The following is a 20,089-nucleotide window of genomic DNA, read 5'->3' on the forward strand; positions in this document are numbered from 1 at the left end:
GAGAGAGAGAGAGAGAGAGAGAGAGAGAGAGAGAGAGAGAGAGAGAGAGAGAATACAAGTATGAAGGTCAAAAGATATGGGAGTTGGTTCTCTCCTTTCACTGCGTGGGTTCTAGAGATCAAACTCAGGTCATCAGGTTTGACAAGTACCTTTACCCACTGAGCCATCTCACTAGCTCTCTGTCCCCGTTTCAATCAATGGGGCCCCAAACCTTCATACTTCCCCAGCTCTGATGGGAACTCCCACAAGAGCCAAGCCCTGCTACCCCCAACCTTTCCTATGGGCCTACCCCTGCCTGCCTCACCCTTAGGCCTGTGGATACATGTGCACCCAGCACCCTGCAAGGCTTCTTTTCCACGTTGACTTGACTTGTCCCATATCCTGGATTTTCTGGGAGTCACGGGAAATTAACTGTAGGAGTGTATTAGGCTCAGTCACTGTTAGATAATCATGGCTGAATGTGTTCCCACTGATGGATAATCCTTTATTCAAAGAGAGGCTTTTGTTTCACCCAAAGCTGCACATGGCGTTGGAGTGTGTGGCGGGATCAAGGGCAGGTTAACCTTTTAGCTTCCACCACGTTGAGTCACTCGACCAAAGAAGAGAGCATGAGAATCTGAGAGCTTGCTGTGCCTCTTTAACTGAACTGATGAGCCAGCTGTACTTGGCAATGTAGTCAGTGTAGTCTTAGTATCTAAACAATGGCCATGACGTTTCAACCTGTGATCATTGTGATCAGCCTGGTGGATTGAGAAACAGGTCCAGAAAGATTAGGAGCCCTATCCACATTCCCACAATTAGGACTGACCCTCCCCCGCCACACACACACAGGACATCATCTAGCCCTTTCCATAGTACCCTAACAATGTTGCATCGTATGCCCAGAGCACCCTGTGAGTGGGAGGGTCCCTTTTCTGTCTTTAGAGGTGGGCAGAAGTTGGAAGCAGGAAAGGCTGGGAGTTTCAGTGGACCATTGAAAAATCCTAGGTCCTCATCCTAACTCTGCTACTAACTTGTCTGGCTCTGTGACACAGTCCCCCTTTGGGCTTGATTTTTCTGATATGAAAAAGGTAGGATTGGATGTGGGTACCCTGCCTGCTTTCAAGCCCAGGTCTCTAGCCATACTACCCTTTCCACTGGCTTCTGACAAACTAGCTCTACAGGCCAAGCTTTCCAGGACCCTTCCTGTGTCTTCCCACATGCTTCCGTGCCCTCTGCTTCCCGGTGGCCTTTTCTTTTGCAGTTGTGTCTTGTGCCTCCCTCCTGCGTTACTCTACATAAAATGAAGGACATCCCAATATGAAGCATCAGACATGAAAGGAAACAGCAGGACAAGCACTGGATGAAAACCCAGGACAGTCTGACCTAGCTATTCTAGGAGGGAAAATCGTCTGCTATCGGTGCCGCAGTGGCTGGAGGCAGAAGGGCTGGCTGGCTTTCCTGGAGGGTGCTCCAGTGTGGGACTTATAAGTCAGGGGTCTACGATGGTCTCATGGTGACCGAGATGTGTTGTGAGCCTCCAGGCTCATCTCTCCTGACAGTGGAGTCAAGCCCGCTTGTAGTTCCCACCTCAGGCCTGAGATAGAAGGCTCTGATGAAAAACACCGACCCATTTGTACTTCCCTGGAGCCCACCACACATTTCGGGAAACTTCCACAATTTAGGAAAAGGACAAACTACAGGTCCTTTATCACAGGACACAAACACACCAGAGTACTAGCAGGTTCTCTAGGGCAAGTTGTCTAGCCCAGGGTGCCTGACCTTGTCCTTTGTGTGTGAACTGATTAGCAACCGCCATATCAGCCACCAGAATACGCTACTTTAAGGATGATGCATCACATCAGAGTCAGTTTCCCAAGGCCACAGCAACACAACCCCCACCCAGAACTCTGGCCAACCCCTTGTCCAGAGCAGCAGATAGGACTCCACTATGTAGTTGGTAACGTTTTACTCTTTGCTCTTTGGGAAACCCATCACCCAGCTCCCCAAAAAATATATGGAGACTTATTCTGTCTTATGATTGCCCAGCCTTAGTTTGACTTGTTCCTAGCTAGTTTTTCTTAAATTATCCCAACTACCTTTTGACCCTGGGCTTTTATCTTTTTCTATTCTATATACATTTCTGTACTTCCTACTCTGTCACTGTAGTAGACTACTCGTTCATTTCCCAGGTGCTCAGGCCTGAATAATCACACAGAAACTTTATTAACACAACACCATTTGGCCAATAGCTTAGGCATATTTCTAGCTAGCTTTTACATCTTGAACTAACCCATTTCTATTAATCTGTGTATCACCACGAGGCTGTGGCTTACCAGGTAAGGTTCTGTTCTGGCATCTTTCGCCTTCAGCAGCTACATGATGTCTCCTCGACTCCTCCTACTCTCTCTCTATATCTCTTCCAGCCTGGCTATATTCTGCCTTGTTATAGGCCAAAGCAGCTTCTTTATTAACCAATGGTAATAAAACATATTCATAGTATACAGAGGGGGATCCCACATCATGTGTCTTGCTGTGTAGCTGGGTGGGTGGTCCCTGGTGTCCTCCTCTCCTCCCATTTCTTACTCTTTGGTCTTCTCTTTATCCCCTTGTATTTATTCTGTCTGCCTGGCAGCCCCACCTATCCTTTCTCCTGCCTTGCTATTGGTCGTTAAGCTTATTAGACCAATCAGGTGTTTAACAGGCAAAGTAACACATCTTCACAGAGTTAAACAAATGCAGCATAAAAGAGTGCAACACGTCTTTGCATCATTAAACAAATGTCTCACAGCATAAATGAATGTAACACATCTTCAACTAATTTCCCACAACACCACTCAGCAGCACACACTGGGCCTTTCTTCAGACTCACCTCTGTCACTTGAGCTGACTTCCTGGTCTCCTACACTCCATGAGAAAAATGGTGTGTAGAACCTTTGCCTTTGTGTACAATAAGGTAAACCTTGTGGAGTCCTGCCTACTCCACCTCAGGACCCTGCCTGCTCCTTCATGAGCAGCTGTTTGAACCTGTAGACATCAACGGATGGTTTTTGTGGAGCCCTGGAGCTGGAAAGACCTTGGGAATGGTCTATTCACATCCAGTCAGATTGTGAGGGGAGAGAGGCCCTCAGTAAGAGTGACCATGAGAGAACAAATCTCCCTGGCTGGTCCCCAGGGCTCAGGTGCACTACTCCACATGGTTTCTTACCCTCCCTTTTGATCATGTCCTGTTAGAATGCGCTCTGTTCTCTCTTGACAACCAGTGAGGTCCCCATCCCCATGTCCTGTAGGGAATTCCTGAAGCACCCTTGGGCCCTCCTGTAAGGCAACTTGTGGACATATTCCCTCCCCTCCTTGCATGGTGACAGCCTGGACTGCCTTCACCAGAAAGACTGATGTCACCTTCTGGGGACCCTTCAGCGCAACCCTAACCCACACCACTCTGCAGCTCACTTCTAGTAACTGGTGATTTCTTTACTGTAGCTGTCAATCTAATCAGGTGGCAAGTTGAAGGACATCTCGATGTCATCGTGGAATGCTCAGGCAGAATTTAGAGATTATGAAACACCAATCTAGTGTTCCTTCAAACCTCCATCCCCCTTATTATACAAAGAACAGAATCTCTAAAACTGAGGTGGGATGACATCATCAAGGTCATACTGCCTGTCATTGGTGGGGCCCAGGTCTTCTGGTGCTTGGACCTTTAGAGTGACAGATGGTCTTAAAACTCATCTGGTCTGGGCCCTTTGGCCCCACAGTACTCTACTGCCTCTTCTGTTGAGCTCTTGTTCTCCTGCCATGGTGTCTGGGTGTGCTCGTTGTCATTCCGTGCTCACCTTACGTTGTCCTTGTGCTCTAGCTGCACACCCAGCCTCTGTGGACTTGCTTACATGCTCCTCTGGCTGCCTGTCTGATGCTGGACAAGGAAATGCCTTTCGCATCCAGCGGGGACTCATATCAAGCTCACCACTGCACAGAACACATTTGTCCAGCCCTCCGTCTACCTCACTCCCTGCAAAATAAAGACACTATCCATCCTCTAGCAACCAATCGAAAAGGTAGAGGTGGCTTTCTGGAGGCAGCCAACACCAGCTGCCTCCAGCAATACCCACTCATCCTTTCCCAGTTTCCCATGCCAAGAACAGAAAGCTCATTCACGGGGTTTCAGGCCCTATGAGGGGTTTCAGATCTGACCCTGCCGGTGGTTGCTCACTCAAAAGGAGTGAGAAAGAAGGGAAGAGCGTACTTCTCCAAAGCATAAAGAGTTGGGGTACCCCTCCCTCTCATGCTTTTAGCCAAGAGGAAAATTTACCCCCAGTTCAGAAGCTAGCAGGTGTCAACATGACCATGGGCTGCCTGGGGAGAGGAAGATTCAGGTAGCCTGTGCTCCAGGTAAAGATGCTGGAATGGGGTGTGGAGCCTTGACCGCAGTTTTTCATCTCTCCGTGCGTGTGTGTGTGTGTGTGTGTGTGTGTGTGTGTGTGTGTGTGTGTGTATCTGCAATACCCTCATGGGTGTCTTGAGGACACTGAAGGAAATACAGTGAAAAACATTCTACTCTTTTTCTCACCCAGATGAATCCATTCCTGTCTTAAAGCAAAGGGCCTGTCTATGAAGCAAAGGGCCTGGGGTGACATTTACCACTTCCTGCTTCTTCCGTAACTGCTGAGTTTCTCCTGCTACTCTCTGTGAAGGCTTGTTCCTTGTTCTGCTCTCTCTCCCTGCAGGGTAAGGACTCTTGGGCCTCTGGGAAAGTGGAAAGGGATGCCTTCGAGTTCTGCAACCAGGAGTCATAAATAATAAGGCTTAAAAAACATCTTTATGCATGTTTGAACATTCTTAGGCTCCCAGGAGAGAAAAAGGCCTATGAAAGTGGTATTCACCCTGTGAGCAGAGGGCCATATGTGTCTTATGCTAGTTGTGAATGTGGCCTAACACCAAAGTGTAAACTTACCTGAAACATTACCTGATTTTCTCTCTGTGTGTGACTCGATTGTGTAGTCCTCACACAATATACATACATACATACATACATACATACATACATACATACATACACACATACATAGAGTAAGCTATGCCACACAAACCACAGTCATACCCCATTGAGTTTAATGTGTGGCCCTAGTCAATTATTCATCTTTCAATGTAGCTCAGAGAATCCAGAAGGTTGGAGAATCCTAGAAGACCTTGTGTTGAGATTTTCAGTTCTGAGAACTGCACAGACTACCTGTCACTGACCTGCCCCTGACCCTCTGGGTAGTCCATCCCGGGGAGGGTCAAGGGCCACACAAATGAAGAGACGATCATAAGTAGTCTCATGATAACTGAGAGTCCTAGACTCTTCTCAGGAGTGAATGCTGCCTTTGTCCCTTTCTCCTACCTCCTCTTTGTTCTTCTGCTCCCTGCCAACCCCTCCCCTCCTCCTCCTGCTCTTCCTCCACTCATCTTCCTCCTCTCCAAACTCCCCCTTTATACACCTTTGGGTTATCTGATAGGAATATTAAAGTATGCTTCATCCCCTCAGGGTGTTTGAATTTACTAGGAATATTTTGAAAGTGGTTTCACCGAAAGAAGAGAATGAGAGGGGCAAGCTACAGAGTAAGGAATAAATGTGGTGATGGTCATTATTTCAGTCCGCAAATCTCACTGCATGTTGCTTTTGTACATAGGCCCTGACATGACTTTAGCCAGTATCTGTAGTTGGAGGCTGCTTGTTTGTTCCCAGCTGTTCAGCTCCGAAATAACCACACAGAAACTATATTAATTAAATCACTGCTTGGCCTATTAGCTCTAGCTTCTTAGTGGCCAGCTCTTACAACTTAATTTAACCCATTTCTATTCGTCTGTGTATCACCACGTGGCTATGGCTTACCAGCAAGATTCTGGATCATCTGTTCCGGCGGTGGCTACTTGGTGTCTCCTGCTGTCTTTCTCCCAGAATTCTGTTTAGTTTTCCCCACCTACCTCTATTCTGCCCTGCCAGGCTCGAGACATATTCTTTACTCATTAACCAATAAAAACAACACAAACACAGAAGGATCTCCCACACCAAGCATCCTAGAGTAGGTGCATGGTGGTATAGTAAGAAGCCCACAACTAAGATGGTTTCATTGATGCCATCAAGTTTTTCAGTCTGAAACAGGACAGGAAATCAAGTCTCATGGCTCCCTGTGCAGTGCTCAGTGGATCTTCCCACACTGCTCTGTAGCCACTATTCAGGGAAGATGGGCTGCCCTGGTTCCAGACAGAGAGGCATTGTCTCTGAACTTGGAAGCTAGGATTCCCATGACCAAGGCAGCTCTCATGGGCTGTTTCACCTTGCAGGCATCGACTACCGAGTGAAGACGGTCACTGTGGACAACGCACAGGTGGCTCTGCAGCTGTGGGACACTGCTGGGCAGGAGAGGTGAGGTCCTGCACACCCGGGTCCCAGGCCAGGGCTCCCAAGGAAGGTGTGTGTACCTGACACTGGCTCTCCTGTGGCAGGTATCGCTGTGTCACACAGCAGTTCTTCAGAAAGGCCGACGGCGTGGTTGTTATGTACGACCTCACAGCCAAGCAATCCTTCCTGTCAATCCGGCAGTGGCTGAGCAGCGTGGAGGTGAGCAGTCCCCTTCCTGGGAGGTCTTGGGCTTTCCAGACTTCTCTCTGCTCCCTGACTCTCCCTTGTGGCCCTCAGCATACTCACAACTTTATCCCAGCCCCGTCTGCCCATCCTGGACTCTTCTTCCCACTTGGCTCTGACGTCTGACTTCTCCCACCCTAATCTGCCCCCTTTTCAGCATCTCAGCTGAACCATGCCCTTTCTCAGCTGCCGATCTGCATGTGTCCCATTACCAAGAACATTAGGGGACAAAATATAAGCAGATTTAAAGTTTCTGAGAGAATAGCTAATACAAATCATTTCTCAAAATTCCTGTACCTAAAACACTTACGGGTGTGAAGAACTAAAATTTGAAATGCCATGGGTTGTCTTTTCATGGCAACGGTATGGGTAGATCCGATTTGAACTTTAAACTATGACATAATCCTTCCCACCCTATTATCCTTGTCAGCATCATTCTCTTCCTCCCTCCTCTTATCCTCATCATCCTTCTTTTTTTCTCTTTCTCCTGTCCTCCCTTCCCCTCCCCTTCTTCCTGATCTATTTTCTTTGTTGCTGGCAGTACCAGGAGAAACAATACTGATGATTTGGGGTGGGTTTTTTGTTTGTTTGTTTGTTTGTTTTACACTTTTTGTCCTTGAAGTCCTGGAATCAGGCTTACATTTCCTGGAAGATGGGGCAGGGCAGGGAAACGTTTAGTGGCTGTGGGATTCCCCTCTATATGCTATGAATATGCTTTATTACCATTGGTTAATAAAGAAGTTGCTTCAGCCTATGACAGGGCAGAATATAGCCAGGCTGGAAGAGATAAATATGGAGAGTAGGTGGAGTCAAAGAGATGCCATGTAGCTGCTGAAAAAGAAAGATGCCAGAATAGAATCTTAACCAGTAGCCACAGCCTCATGGTGATACACAGATGAATAGAAATGGGTTAATTTAAAATGTAGTTAGTTAATAAGAAGCCTGAGATAATAGTCCAAACAGTGTTATAATTAATATAGCTTCTGTGCGATGATTTGGGTCTGGGCGGCCGGGAAACGTAAGAGCGGTCTCTGGCTACATACGTTCTCCTTTCTCTGTACTATCTGCTCAACTTTTTTTCCAGTTTTGCACATTGGAGGTCTACATAAAATGCTGTTAGACAACAGGGTTTTCATTTGAAAATAGTCAGTCTAGTACAATTTAGTATAATCTATCGCATCTCAAAGTGAAGAAACTGAGCCTGTAATGTCTACAGATCACTAGCCATTCTTCCCCTAGACTCAGACACACACACACACACACACACACACACACACACACACACACAAGTATGGATCTGAGCTGGGCAGTCCTAATGTCTGGCACTGATGGCAGTGATGGAGGCAAACACAGAACTGTGTTCTCTGCTGTCACAAGGGTGTCACTAGTCTCAGGGCTCCCAGAGAATCTGGGATCTCACTAGAGAGGAAGAGATCAGGCTGAATCTGGTGAACAGGAAGAAATTTTGGGAGATATGAGCTTGGTCCTTCACACAATTGTGTGCTGAGTGAGCGCCATGTGCCTCTCCTTGGTGGAATGGGGTCTTCAACACCGTGATCAGGTGCTTAGGCCGGCACTTACCTCACAGGAGCCTTGAGTCACTCATGGGCTTAGACACCAGGCTGAGGTGGTAAATTGTACATTACTAACTTGGGATCTTCTAAGTGTGGGTAATTTGTAGTTTGAATCTTGTCTTTTAAAACAAGTTTGACAGAAGGTGCTGATGAACTCTGAAGGAACTCTGAAGAGGCAGCACCTGAGCATTGGGCTCAGCACTGAAGGCCAGGCCCTCCCTAGAGATGGACCAGCCCCAGGCCTGGAAATTAAAAAAACAGAAACAAGCAAAAACCAAAACAAATAACCAAATAAAAACCAGCCGTCCCAGTGGTTTTGTTTTTCCGGCTCCATAGTTCCTACCACGAATAAGTGCTTCCCAAACTCCTCCATGCCTGGGAGTCTCCCGAGGGTCTTGTTAAAAGGCAGAGCCACTCATAGGTGCTGGCATTTGAAATTTCAAACCTCTAACAGCTTCACAGAAAGGCCAATGCTGCTTTCCCTCTCTCAGAATAGCAAGGCTCTGAGTCTTTTTAAAGTACCTCCACCCCTCACCAGGACTTTTCTAAACACGGGCCATGTGCCCAGCACTCGCTAAACCTGAGAGGCTGGACCAGGGAAGTCCCCCCCCCCCCACCGCCCAGTTCCAGGGCTCAGGGTTCAGGAGTGAGAGGAGGAGGCTGTGTCAAATGGTTGACTGCGTGTTTTTAAGGTGCGGAAAAGAAGCATCATGGATGTAATTATTCCCCCATTCTTGAAAAGCTAAGTCATTCTGCCTTGGCAACCGGCAATCAGAGGTGTCAGGTGATAGATTAAAACTTGACACCTAATTTGATCTGAGGGGAACTGAAAGTAATAAGTGCTTTATATTTGTGGAGAACCTTATTTTTTCAAAGAGCTCAGAGCACTTTGCCAACTCCCTCGCCTGGAAAAGGAGGGCGGGGGGGGGGAGCTTTAATAACAGTCTTCAGGGCTTGAAGCTGCGTTATTAACGGAATGGTGGCCAGCTATTCCCAGCCCTCCCCCCAACCTCTCGTCCACCTGAAGGCTGGGAAACCAAGCCTTAAACTGTTGTGTTTGCCATGAATGGGGAAGATGTGGTCTTCGAAGAGGTTGTGTGGAGAGGGGACAGGTGCACAGGGAGGGAGAGGCAGTTCTTTCCCTGTCAGCTCGGCCGCTTTCTGGCCCTGAATCATGGAATTCTCTGTATGGTGCAGAGCATTGAACTCCTGGGGTCAGGAGGATGGCAGAACAAGAGTGGACACATGAGAGAACCTGAGGGTCCTTCCAGCTTGAAGGGTACTAGAGACCATCATGTAAGAACATCTGGAGAGTAACTCTGACTCTTATTTCACGGGGAAAATATCTAGAGAAATTGTGTATGAAGAAAAGCTCGCTTGGCCCACAGTTCGGGAGAACCAAGGCCATGGTACCTGAACTGGCTTCACTCTGCCAGGACCCTCTTAGTTACATTGCATCATGATGGAAGGTGGTAGGGAGACAAGAAGTATACTCCTATAAGAAGTAACCAGGGCCGAATGGTGGTGGCCCATGCCTTTAATCCCAGCACTCAGGAGGCAGAGGCAGGCGGGTGTCTGTGAGTTTGAGGCCAGCCTGGTCTACAGCGTGAGTTCTAGATTGGTTAAGGTTACGTAGAGAAACCCAGTCTTGAAAAACAAAACCAAAAGAACTAACCAGGGACTCACGAGAATTATCACTGCCTTCCAAGGGTGCATGCCTCATGACATGATACCACCTGCTAGGCCCCATTTCTCCCTCCGTCGTCACACTGAGAGCAGAGTGGTATGGGCATCAGTCTCACTGAACGGAAGTGTCCTGCGTGACAAGGTGGCTCTGCCGTTCTCTCCTGCATCCCCTCCTAGCTCTCCCTCACCAGGTAGCTCCACATTGCCTACGAGCCATGTTCAGAAGAGGCTTGGGCTTGGCCCAGGCATGGTCCTTAATGACTCAACTGTGAGCCACAAGTCCTTCGTGCCAGCTCTGTATCCCCAGCCCCTCACCTCATCACCTCTAGGAGAATGAATCTGACCATTCCAGTTTTGAGAAGGAAGCAGTTCGGCTCGAAGCATGCCATATTAAGACCATGGATAAGCTAGATATCTGAAGATTCCAGGGGACCTGTATCTGACAGAGGTCACAGACCTGGGTACAGCAATGCGGGCTGGTGTGTACCCCAAGTCCAGGCTGCAAATCTCCAAAGCCTGTTGTGCCTATTGAACTTCACGTTCAGCTTTTCTTTCTTAATTATTCAGGTAGCATACTGCAATGTCTCTCCATTAAGGAAGGAGGAAATGATGGGAAGGTGAATCCATATAGAACAGCATCTCTGAGCTAAACAAACAACACACGCATGTGCTCACATGTGTGTATGTGTGCGCGAGCTCTCTCTCTCTCTCTCTCTTTCTCTCTCTCTCTCTCTCTCTCTCTCTCTCTCACACACACACACACACACACACACACACACACACACACACACCTCACCTTGGAGAACAAAGAGAGGAAGCGACTTGTCCAAAGGCACCCACAACTTGTGAAGTGCAGTTAGAACATGGCTCTTGGCTCTGCCCCTGCATTCTTCATATGACCATGCTAAAATCTCCTCAAATGTAGGGGTATTGGTTTCTTCTCCAGGCCTTGTTTCTCCAGTTTCATCTGTAGAGCTTCTGGCCCAATTCCCTCTCCCTTCCTGGTTGCAAGCGAAATCTCAGCCTGTGATCTTTGTCCTCGGTGGCAAAGCACAGCAGGGAGCAAAAATAGCAGTTTGATTCCCCCCCGACACACACACATTCCAAGTTGAAGTGCTGGCAGTTTAAAACGAACTGTACAAATAAATCTTGTTTTGACTCATAGTCCAGGGGGTGGATAAATATGGAAACCCTCAAGATATAATTTTGCAGTCATTTTTTTCTTAGTATAACGGCGTGCTTTAATGTGCTGAAAAATTTTTTTTTCTGGCTCCAGAGAAATAGCAACATTCCCCCAGCTAAGTGCGTGTTCATGCCTCCAGCAAACAGATATTCTCACATGCACATTTGGACATGCGCACAGACGCTCACACACACACACAAACACACACACACACACACACACACACACCAGCTCAACCCAGCAGCTGCACACCCAGGGCTGAGTGACAGGCCTCTGCTCCTAGTTGACAGTTCTTGTTCTGTAAAGCTAGAGATGGATGATCTTAAATATATCTTCCATCACACTCAAATATGGAGAAAGGCAGCTATGGCAAATCAAAGTTCTAGAGAGATTTCTCTGTTAGAACATTCTAGAACAGGGACGTTTTCTAGAAGCCTGTTTTAAGGATCAGAGACTAGTGGCTTAGAGAGCAGGATCTGCTAGAGGAACCATCCAGAGAGAAGGTGGCAGCTCCCAGTCTCCTGAGCTTTCAAACTGGCCTGTGGTGCGTATTCTGGGATTCCAGAGCATTATCAACAACAGAGGATAAAAAAGAACTGTTCACCATAGTCTCCCAGGCTTAGCAGAAGAAAACTTTGCACTTTCGAAGGGAGATGTTCGACTGGAGGCAGAGCTCGGTGGGAGAGTGCCAGCCTTGCCTTCCGTTCCCGTCACCAAAATAATGATAATGAGAAATGACGATAAACTAAAATAATTATAAATTTAAGAGGAAAACGTTGCAGCCTCTAATAGGTAATCATGTCTCTTTGTACCAAGTAGTACCAGATAGGCTGAGAACCTTGTTAGAAATAAGGAAGGCATCAACTTCTGCAGGAGTCAGGGAGGCTCTGAAGACAGACACACAAGCCAGACCTCCTATCACTCTGTGGGTGATGGGGTCAGGAGCATGAGGACTGCTGCTTGCCACAGTTGGCGCACCCTCTGGCCTTGTGCGATCTCATTTACCTTGAGCTGTGCCTGTTCTCTGTTCTCAGGGCAGCCCGCAGAGGGGAAGTGAGCCGTCCAGAGTGCTTGTGCAATGGATGAACAAGCAAAAGACGGGAATGGGATCCAGCTGGGAGTGTGGCCTGCTTTTCTGCTCTTTCTAAACTCTCCCCTTCCTCTGTCTAGGAATAGTTCCCAAAGAAGAGTGTCCTTCTTCCTGAGAGAGACGTTGGTGTTTGCTCTGAAGAAGGTCCATATCAGGCATGAGATGCAGGCCCCACCCCATCTTACTCAGACATTCGGTGCCCATCATCCCCTTTGCAAGGAAGCTGCAGCCTGACCTATTCTATCTACTAATAAAACCTGGGTTGAATTTCTATGCCAAGAATTTAGGCCTGATGCTCATATTCGCAGAATTTCCATGTCAAGAAATCCCACAAACCTTAGTCATTCTCACACATACGTCTACAAATAGATCTTTCTCATGTGCTCTAAACAGCAAGTCTTTTGGCCCAGTTCCCCAAATCCTCCTCTTTTCTTCCTTTTATGTGAAAAAAACCCTCTTTGCATAAGTATTCTGTTGTCTGCGCACTCACAGGACAGATTGGGGCATTCCCGTTAAGTAACCCTCGGCTAACAAGGAACCACATATAGCAGTCCATATATGCTGTTAGCTGGTTTTCTCACTGTAGAGAAGTACTATTTACTTGTCAACTACCCGTGCGATTTGATTTATTTTAGTGGGTCAGAAGACAGGAGACATCACTGTGAACATACATCTCTCTCTTCCCAGTGGGTGCCATTTTTAGAGTGTTCTATTTAGTAACGTACCAGGCAGCAGAGTGCTCCCTAGAAATATGAATCTAGACAGCAATTTCAGAGAAGGATGGACCCGTGGACTCAGCGGCCTTCGTCTCTTGTTCTGTGGCTGAATTGTGCCTTTTTGGTCCTCTGAGCCTGATGTCCCTGTTAGCAAATGAGGATTACTTTCTCCCACTGAACTGCAGTTAAAAAAAAAAAAATGAACGTGCAGATTAAGTAAACACGGAGGGTTTAATTTTAGAGGTAATTTAAACTTTAGACCAGGCGTTCTGATCAGATGCTCTTTAGCCGTTTGCATGAGATGCCGAGGTAAAGCAAGTGAGACTTTTGGCAAAGCCAGAACTCAAGCTTCTAAGCATCTATTATCCCACAGCCCCTCTATTTAGCAAAACATTTAGCTACAGTGAATAACTATTTGTTACCAAATTATGATTAAAAGCCCCTAATTAAGTAATTCAAAAAGTAAAACATCAACCTTCTTAAATGTAAACATTACTGTATTTACTCACTATATAACTGTGTGTCCCAGGCCCATTGTTCCGCCTCTGGGGACACACATGTAGCACCCCCTTTTTGCCCATAGGGTAGAGCCTCCAGGATATGGCCGAGATGTCACAGCCACTACAAGAACAAACACAGTTGTCACCTTGTGTGAAGTCATCTCTTCTGAACAGAGAAGTGTGGCTATGGCACAAAACTCTGCCCTAAGTTGGGCCTTCTTAGGAGTCAGAGTTCCTAGGAGTGTGAGTCCTAAGTGCCTGCCCCCAGCTAAGCTAACAGCAGCCACTTATGGAGGGAGCTCTTTGGTTCAGTACGATGATTCAGATTTGAGTGTCCCCTCAGGGAGCTCATGTGTCACAGAGGTTCAAGATGCCACCTCTCCTCAAAGCAACCATAGACCAGCTCCAATCTACAGTAACTAATTTCCTAGGTTTGTTCTACTTTGTTAGCCTGGGTCTGGTGACTTAGCAAAGCTCTGTAAGTCAGAATTCACCATCCCTTGGTGTCCACGCCCTCTCTCTCATCCCGCTATTTCCTCTTCATTACAAGTGGAAAGTTGGTATGTTTAATACAAGAGCCAGAGGTTGGTGAAAAGAGAGAGATCGTTGCATGGATGGGGAGTGGGGAGGAGGGGAGAGACAGGTCCTAGCACTTTGCAGAATCATGGCAAATGGCCTCGAATCTCACTCTTCCGTGCTGGGCTCTCCTATGAGTCTGGATTCTTCCAGGCAGCCCTGTGAACCTGCTGTCTGGCATCATCCAGGGAGATTTCTCTCAGTGAAGGGATGATCTGTTCTGCAGGAAGCTGTGGGAGACCGGATTCCTGTTCTGCTGCTGGGCAATAAACTTGACAATGAGAAGGAGCGGGAAGTCCCCCGAGGCCTGGGAGAGCAACTTGCCAAGGTAAAAAGCCCATATTTTCCTCTTTCTGGATAGGACAGAGGCCCTCCCGGTATTCAGGAATAAGCTCAGGAGCCCTGGTAGGAACTTCTGGAAGCCCTGTTGAAGGGAAACAATTGAACATCTTGGCATCTTGGGAATGACTCGGGTCCTATACGTGTACAGCTGTAAAGAGAGGTGAGGTTCGTAAGATGGAGCTGCATGCGGGACACTGGGTAAGAGAGTTGCCCTAACCCCTTTTATGTGTAACATGGAATTACAAGTTCTAAGAAAACGGGAGACTGTCCCCTCTAATCTTGGTCGGGTGCTGAAATCTGCATCTCCACTTGATCGCCTGAGACAATGAAAACCTCACCATCCCCCGAGCAACAGTGTGGACCACTTTGCTGTGGAATATTTTTGATATAAGATCTCAAAATTGAGATCTGAAAAACTCAAGGGGGAGGCTGGAAAAGTCTGAAAAGTATCAAAAAATAAGTAGCGGCCTTTGGGACCAGCAGGGCCCAGTGGAAAATGGGGGAGCAGAAAGGCTCCCCCTGTGTTCCTTTCTTGCCTCTGGTTTCATGGAACTGTGTACCCAGAAGAAGGCACAGTGCCCAGTGATTTTAAGTTCTTAAATTGTTTACTCAAAACAGGACTTAAGCTCAGAGCCCAAAATGAGCACAGATGGTAAGGATCAAAGGAGAGGATGCTGACGGGTCTGACTGGTGTCTGAGCAGGGTCACTGGGCAGGGTCACTGGGCACGGCCATGGTCCTGACATTCAAAGGATTTGACGATAGGCAGGCTTTTGGGTTTTGTTCCTTTGTTTGTCTTGTTTTTGCATCCCATCTAGCAGGATATCTAACTGGAATTGGCATGAGGCTCTTTATAAACCTTATCTCACTTATGGTGAATATCCAAATGTCTCATTAGAGAAATATTAATATATTTGATTACAACGATCTGTCCCAGACCCACTGAGGGTAATATGTAACGTGTAGTATATATTTATTACCTTTCTGAAATAAGAAACTTTGGAATTTCAAATACATCTAGATAAAAATGCTTCAGCTGAAGAATACAAACCTGAATTATTATTATTATCATCCCATTTTCTTTTATGTTCTCTCTTTTTTCATTTTTGATTCTATTTTTGTATTGAGGCAAGGTTTACTATATCCCAGGACAACCTTGAACTCTGATCTTTCTGCTTTTGCCTTCAAGTGCCAGGATTACAGATGTGTGCCAACATGTTCTTTTTTATGCAGTGCTGGGGATCACACACACATGCGCGTGCACACACACTCACACATATTTAATTTTCAATTGGTAAAAAATAAATAAACATGCGGACAGGAGCTGAATGATTCATTCCAAGTGTAGTAGTGTAGGGTAACAGTTGAAGATGAAAGGCAAGCCATGTGTTCCGGGTCTAGGTTCTGGACTTTTCTGTTTGCACCTCCATCCTTGATGTGGCTTCTCTTATAGCCTTCTCCAGAGTCAGTGTTGGGCAGAAAGTAGACAGGAAGATACAGAACATGTGGGGCACAAGGCAGAGACTGGAGCAGGGTCTCTGAGTGTGGACGAAAAGATCTGAATTGGAAGCCACTGTCTTCAAAGCCCCCTGAGCTAGTCTTCAGAGTGTCTCAGGTACCACCGACACCACCCTCCAAAGGCAGAGCATCCAAACCAGAGCTCGGTTCCTTTAGCACTGTTGATATGAAGTAAGTAACCTAGTACCTATTAATGGAAGTGACCAATGGACATGGGGTCCTTGGCCCAGAGCCCCCAGGTATACAGCACCACCTCTGCCTAACGAGTGATGGACAGTTACCCATATACCGATGCTCACAGCCTGGGCAGCCAGAGTACAAGCTTACTGGAGCCCCATGACCTCTGCCCAAGTCTACAGAAGAGCAATGTCCTATAGCAGCGGTTTTAGGGGAGCCCTTCTGCTCATTAAATGCCTGACTTGAGCAGAACTGCCACACTGCCTCTCTAGACTCGGTTTCCCTGCCTGAAAAATGGTAGCAGCGTTGTCCAACTTTGGCCTTTCTACCTGGTTCGAAGACTGATGTGAGCCTGAAACAAGCAAGTCCAGTCTTGACCGAGCTTCAAGAAAGTGTAAACACAGGCAGGCACTAGGTTGTTATCATAGGATTGCTATAATTTTTTTCTTTTTCTTTTCTTTTCTTTTCTTTTCTTTTCTTTTCTTTCTTTCTTTCTTTCTTTCTTTTTTTTTTTTTTTTGGATTTTCGAGACAGGGTTTCTCTGCAGCTTTTGGTTCCTGTCCTGGAACTAGCTCTTGTAGACCAGGCTGGCCTCGAACTCACAGAGATCCGCTGCCTCTGCCTCCTGAGTGCTGGGATTAAAGGCATATGCCACCACTGCCCGGCAAGGATTGCTATATTGTTATTGTTTGCCGATAGCTCCATACAGAACCAGCATTCATCAGGGGCCTTAAGAGAAAGAAACCAAGCGGCAAGGCTGTAGTCACAGCTCCTTGGCTTCCTTTGGTCCCCACACTCTTCCAGTTCTTTCCACATGCCCCTTCTGCTCTGTGATTCCAGGACAACAGTTTAATCTTCTATGAATGCAGCGCCTATTCCGGTCACAACACCAAAGAGTCCCTGCTCCACTTGGCCAGGTAGGAAAAGCACCCAGCCAGGGAAACACTGCTGAGCCCAGCTGCAGTCGGGCTGGATGGTGCCTGCTGCCCTCCCTAGTTCCCAGTCAGGCCAGATCTGAGCCTCTTTTCCTGTCTTCTGAGCCCCTGAGTGCAGGCACAACTAGGATTTTAATGGGGGATCTTTGGAGGTCAAAGTCAGCCTTCTGAAATAATAGTGGAGGGAAGAAAAGCACCCCTGCCTGTCACCTCTACTGCAGTCCCCCTCAGTTGCAAAGGCTGCCCTTTGTCCAGAAGATGCACCTCCAAAGCGTCCCATCAGAAGTCCGCCTTAGCAGCAGCTGACTTTTCAAGGGGATCAGTTGAGAGCCTGCTTGGGAACATGTGGAGTTCACAGTATGGATTCTTGGGTTGGAGAGTGGGGAACCAGAGAGAGATGGGCTGTGTAAAAGTGAAGCAAGCAGGGCACCCTCCTGAAGGCAGGAACAGTACTGAAAGGGCTGGCCATGTAGAAAGTCTCCAAGAGCCTGTCTACACCAAAAAACAAGGCAAACCAAACCACCCCAGGGCCTTTTCAGTACCCAAGCTTCCGTCCATCCTTCCAGCCAACAAGCACTGAGCGCTACCCGTGTTACACTCAGCACTCCTGCTGGGGCATCCGAAAATACCTGACTTTGAGTAATTAAGACTCAAGAACAAGTCTACTATGTGTTAGAGCGGCTAAGGGTTGTGACATACACTGAGGGGAAAGTTCTCGACCTTTCTCTGCCATCACTCACTGACTACATTGGGAATGTAAGACAATAAGGCACACCCTCCCTGCCTACTAACAGGTTGTGAAATCAAAGGAGACAAAGCAGGTGCGAGTGGCTGGGGCGCACAGAGGAAGACCCTTCCTGCCATTGTCACCTCGCGCCTCCTATGTTTAACCTGGAGCCCTGGGCACAGGTGCCATCCTGCAGAGTTGACAACCAGTCATGAACATCTGCTGAGCTTCAGATGTGTAATTTGTTATTGTGGTGGCTGCAGAGTCCCCAGAATAAAGGCGCAGTCTTGGTCCTTAAGCAAATGCATATGACCCTGAGTGATGGAGTCACACAGAGAGGGATTAGCGTGCTGTCAGGGACAGAGGTTCAGCAAGATGATCAGGGGTGGCTTCCCGGTGGAGGTGTCGTGACGAGTCCATGGTGACTGAGCTCTGTCCTCACAATTATGGTCATACTTCCATGTAGACTTTAAACACTGGTGCTCAGGTGAGGGTTGCTGGTCCACAGTGCCAGCCCCGAGCCTGGCAGTTTCTGCGGCTGACACTATCTCTTCTTCTCCCCCATCCCCACACTACCCAGGTTACTCAAGGAGCAAGAGGACACAGTGAGGAAGGACACCATTCAGGTTGGCCCCCCAGCCAAGAAGAAATCCTGTTGTGTCTGACAGGAGGCCTCCGCGGCCATCCTAACCGCGCCCAGGGCCACCTTCAGCTGACAGGAGGCCTCTGCAGCCATTCTAACCGCGCCCAGGGTCACCTTCAGCTGACAGGAGGCCTCCACAGCCATCATCACAGTGCCCAGGGTCACCTTCAGCCAGCAATCCTCCACAGGCCAAGGTCACATGGCTACCTGAGCCAGCACTTTGTCTCCTATGTAGCAATACCTGGCAAGGCCCGCCCTGCCTTGTCCTTGTTGGTGACTTGCCTCCCCTAATGGGAGGAAGTGCCTGCAGCCAAAAGTCTATTTTTTCTCTATCTTAAAGATCTCTTCTACACCCCAATACCTACTCCTTCGCCACCCCCAAGGTGCTTTCGTGAAGGAAAGGAGCAAATGTGATTTTCCAGAAAAGTCACCATGTGCCTTCGACACCTCCCTTCTCCTTGCTGCATGCCCTTAGGAGGCGCTGCACTGCGGTTGCCATGGCAACTGTGCAGGGGCAACGTGATGTTTCTTGAAGGCCAAAGAGGTGCCATTTGGGTGATCCTGAGGTAGACTGCCTTTGCTTTGACCCCTGTTCTCCAGAAAGAAGAGAGCTGCTGTGGACACACACGTCATGGACCTTGAGACACTAGAAGGTCTGCTCCAGTTCCCGGGGCTCTTTCTCTGCTTCTTCCTGAGTTCCCGAACCACAGGCTTCACAGCCTCTCCCAGCAGTCACTGCACCCTCTGGATCTGTGCTGTGGTCTCTGCAATGTGCTTCCTGAAGAGCCTCAACCCTGACCCCAGGGTGAACGGCAGTGACAACTCCACACCTGGAGTCACACAGCAGGCGTATTCCTATGCCTTCCTTGACAAAGAAACCAAAAGAGGAAACCATCTATGGCCAAAGATGGTAGCCGTTTCTGGAGGGTCTGAATAAGATATGTGTCGCTGTGTAGAAGGCATTTCCTCCAAATACCTCTTTGGGAAATCACATTTGGTTATTGACAGGGTAGATTGATAGGCAGGTGTGGCGGGGGATGGGGACCCAACACTAGGTCCATAATTATCGGCTTTATTTTATTTCATTTTCCTTTATTCTAGGAGGTTGTATTCTTTTTTAAAATGTAGCTCTGATGTTGACATTTTGCTAGTGCTTAAGAAGTGAGCTGCTTGTAGCTGCTGGCTTCAGCAGAGGGGCCTGACTTCAGGGTCCATTCCCTGCTGGTGGTCAGCGCTGTCTGTCTGTCTGGCTGGCCTGTTGCTGCTCAGCGCTGACTGTCTGGATGGTAGAAGGTACATCTTTGCGCTGGATGGAAGACAGGCTAAAAAGATCACAAAGGTCCCTATTTACAAGTGATTGACATTCCAAGTCCATAGCTGAAGAGCCAGGCACCAGCTCCAGGAAAAGCGGGAGGCCCAACAAGCGATACTCACTAAGGGGACAGAATATTAGGGGCAACCCCACACAGCCAAATAAACAAGGAGCAACAGTGAGCTAGAGTTCCTAGGCACGTTTTACAGCCTCTTCCCCAGCGCCACTAAGGAACGAGAGCCCCCATAGTTATCGGGCACATGCCCGCCTTCATTTCTCAGGGATTTTCTGATCTCACGTGTGCAGGAAAGAGAGAGCTGTGGAGGATGCTTAGCAATCCTCTACCTAAGCATCACCCCTGAGTGCCTTGAGGAGGCCCAGCTCCCACAGCAGACCCCTGCCCCATCAGTTAAAGACACGATGGCTTATTCGATGCTGGGGGCGTGCTGCTCAGATACATAGGGTGCCTTGTGATGGCTCTGTGACAGTCATTGTCCTTCACGG

The 20,089-nt window shown here is 47.9% G+C and overlaps 1 protein-coding gene across 1 annotated transcript in view; it reads left to right on the forward strand.

Moving 5' to 3' along the window:
• Positions 1-18,295, forward strand: part of Cracr2a (calcium release activated channel regulator 2A) — a 70,521-nt gene extending 52,226 nt beyond the window's left edge. Inside the window, exons 13-17 of the mRNA XM_005365345.2 lie at positions 6,307-6,388; positions 6,469-6,583; positions 14,159-14,260; positions 16,809-16,885; positions 18,211-18,295. Coding sequence (XP_005365402.1) covers positions 6,307-6,388; positions 6,469-6,583; positions 14,159-14,260; positions 16,809-16,885; positions 18,211-18,295 — 461 coding nt within the window. The remainder of the gene's footprint in view (positions 1-6,306; positions 6,389-6,468; positions 6,584-14,158; positions 14,261-16,808; positions 16,886-18,210) is intronic.
• The last annotated feature ends 1,794 nt before the right edge of the window (positions 18,296-20,089 follow it).

This window comes from Microtus ochrogaster, unplaced genomic scaffold, assembly GCF_000317375.1.
Source record: "Microtus ochrogaster isolate Prairie Vole_2 unplaced genomic scaffold, MicOch1.0 UNK1, whole genome shotgun sequence".
In the NCBI taxonomy this organism is placed as follows: domain Eukaryota; kingdom Metazoa; phylum Chordata; class Mammalia; order Rodentia; family Cricetidae; genus Microtus; species Microtus ochrogaster.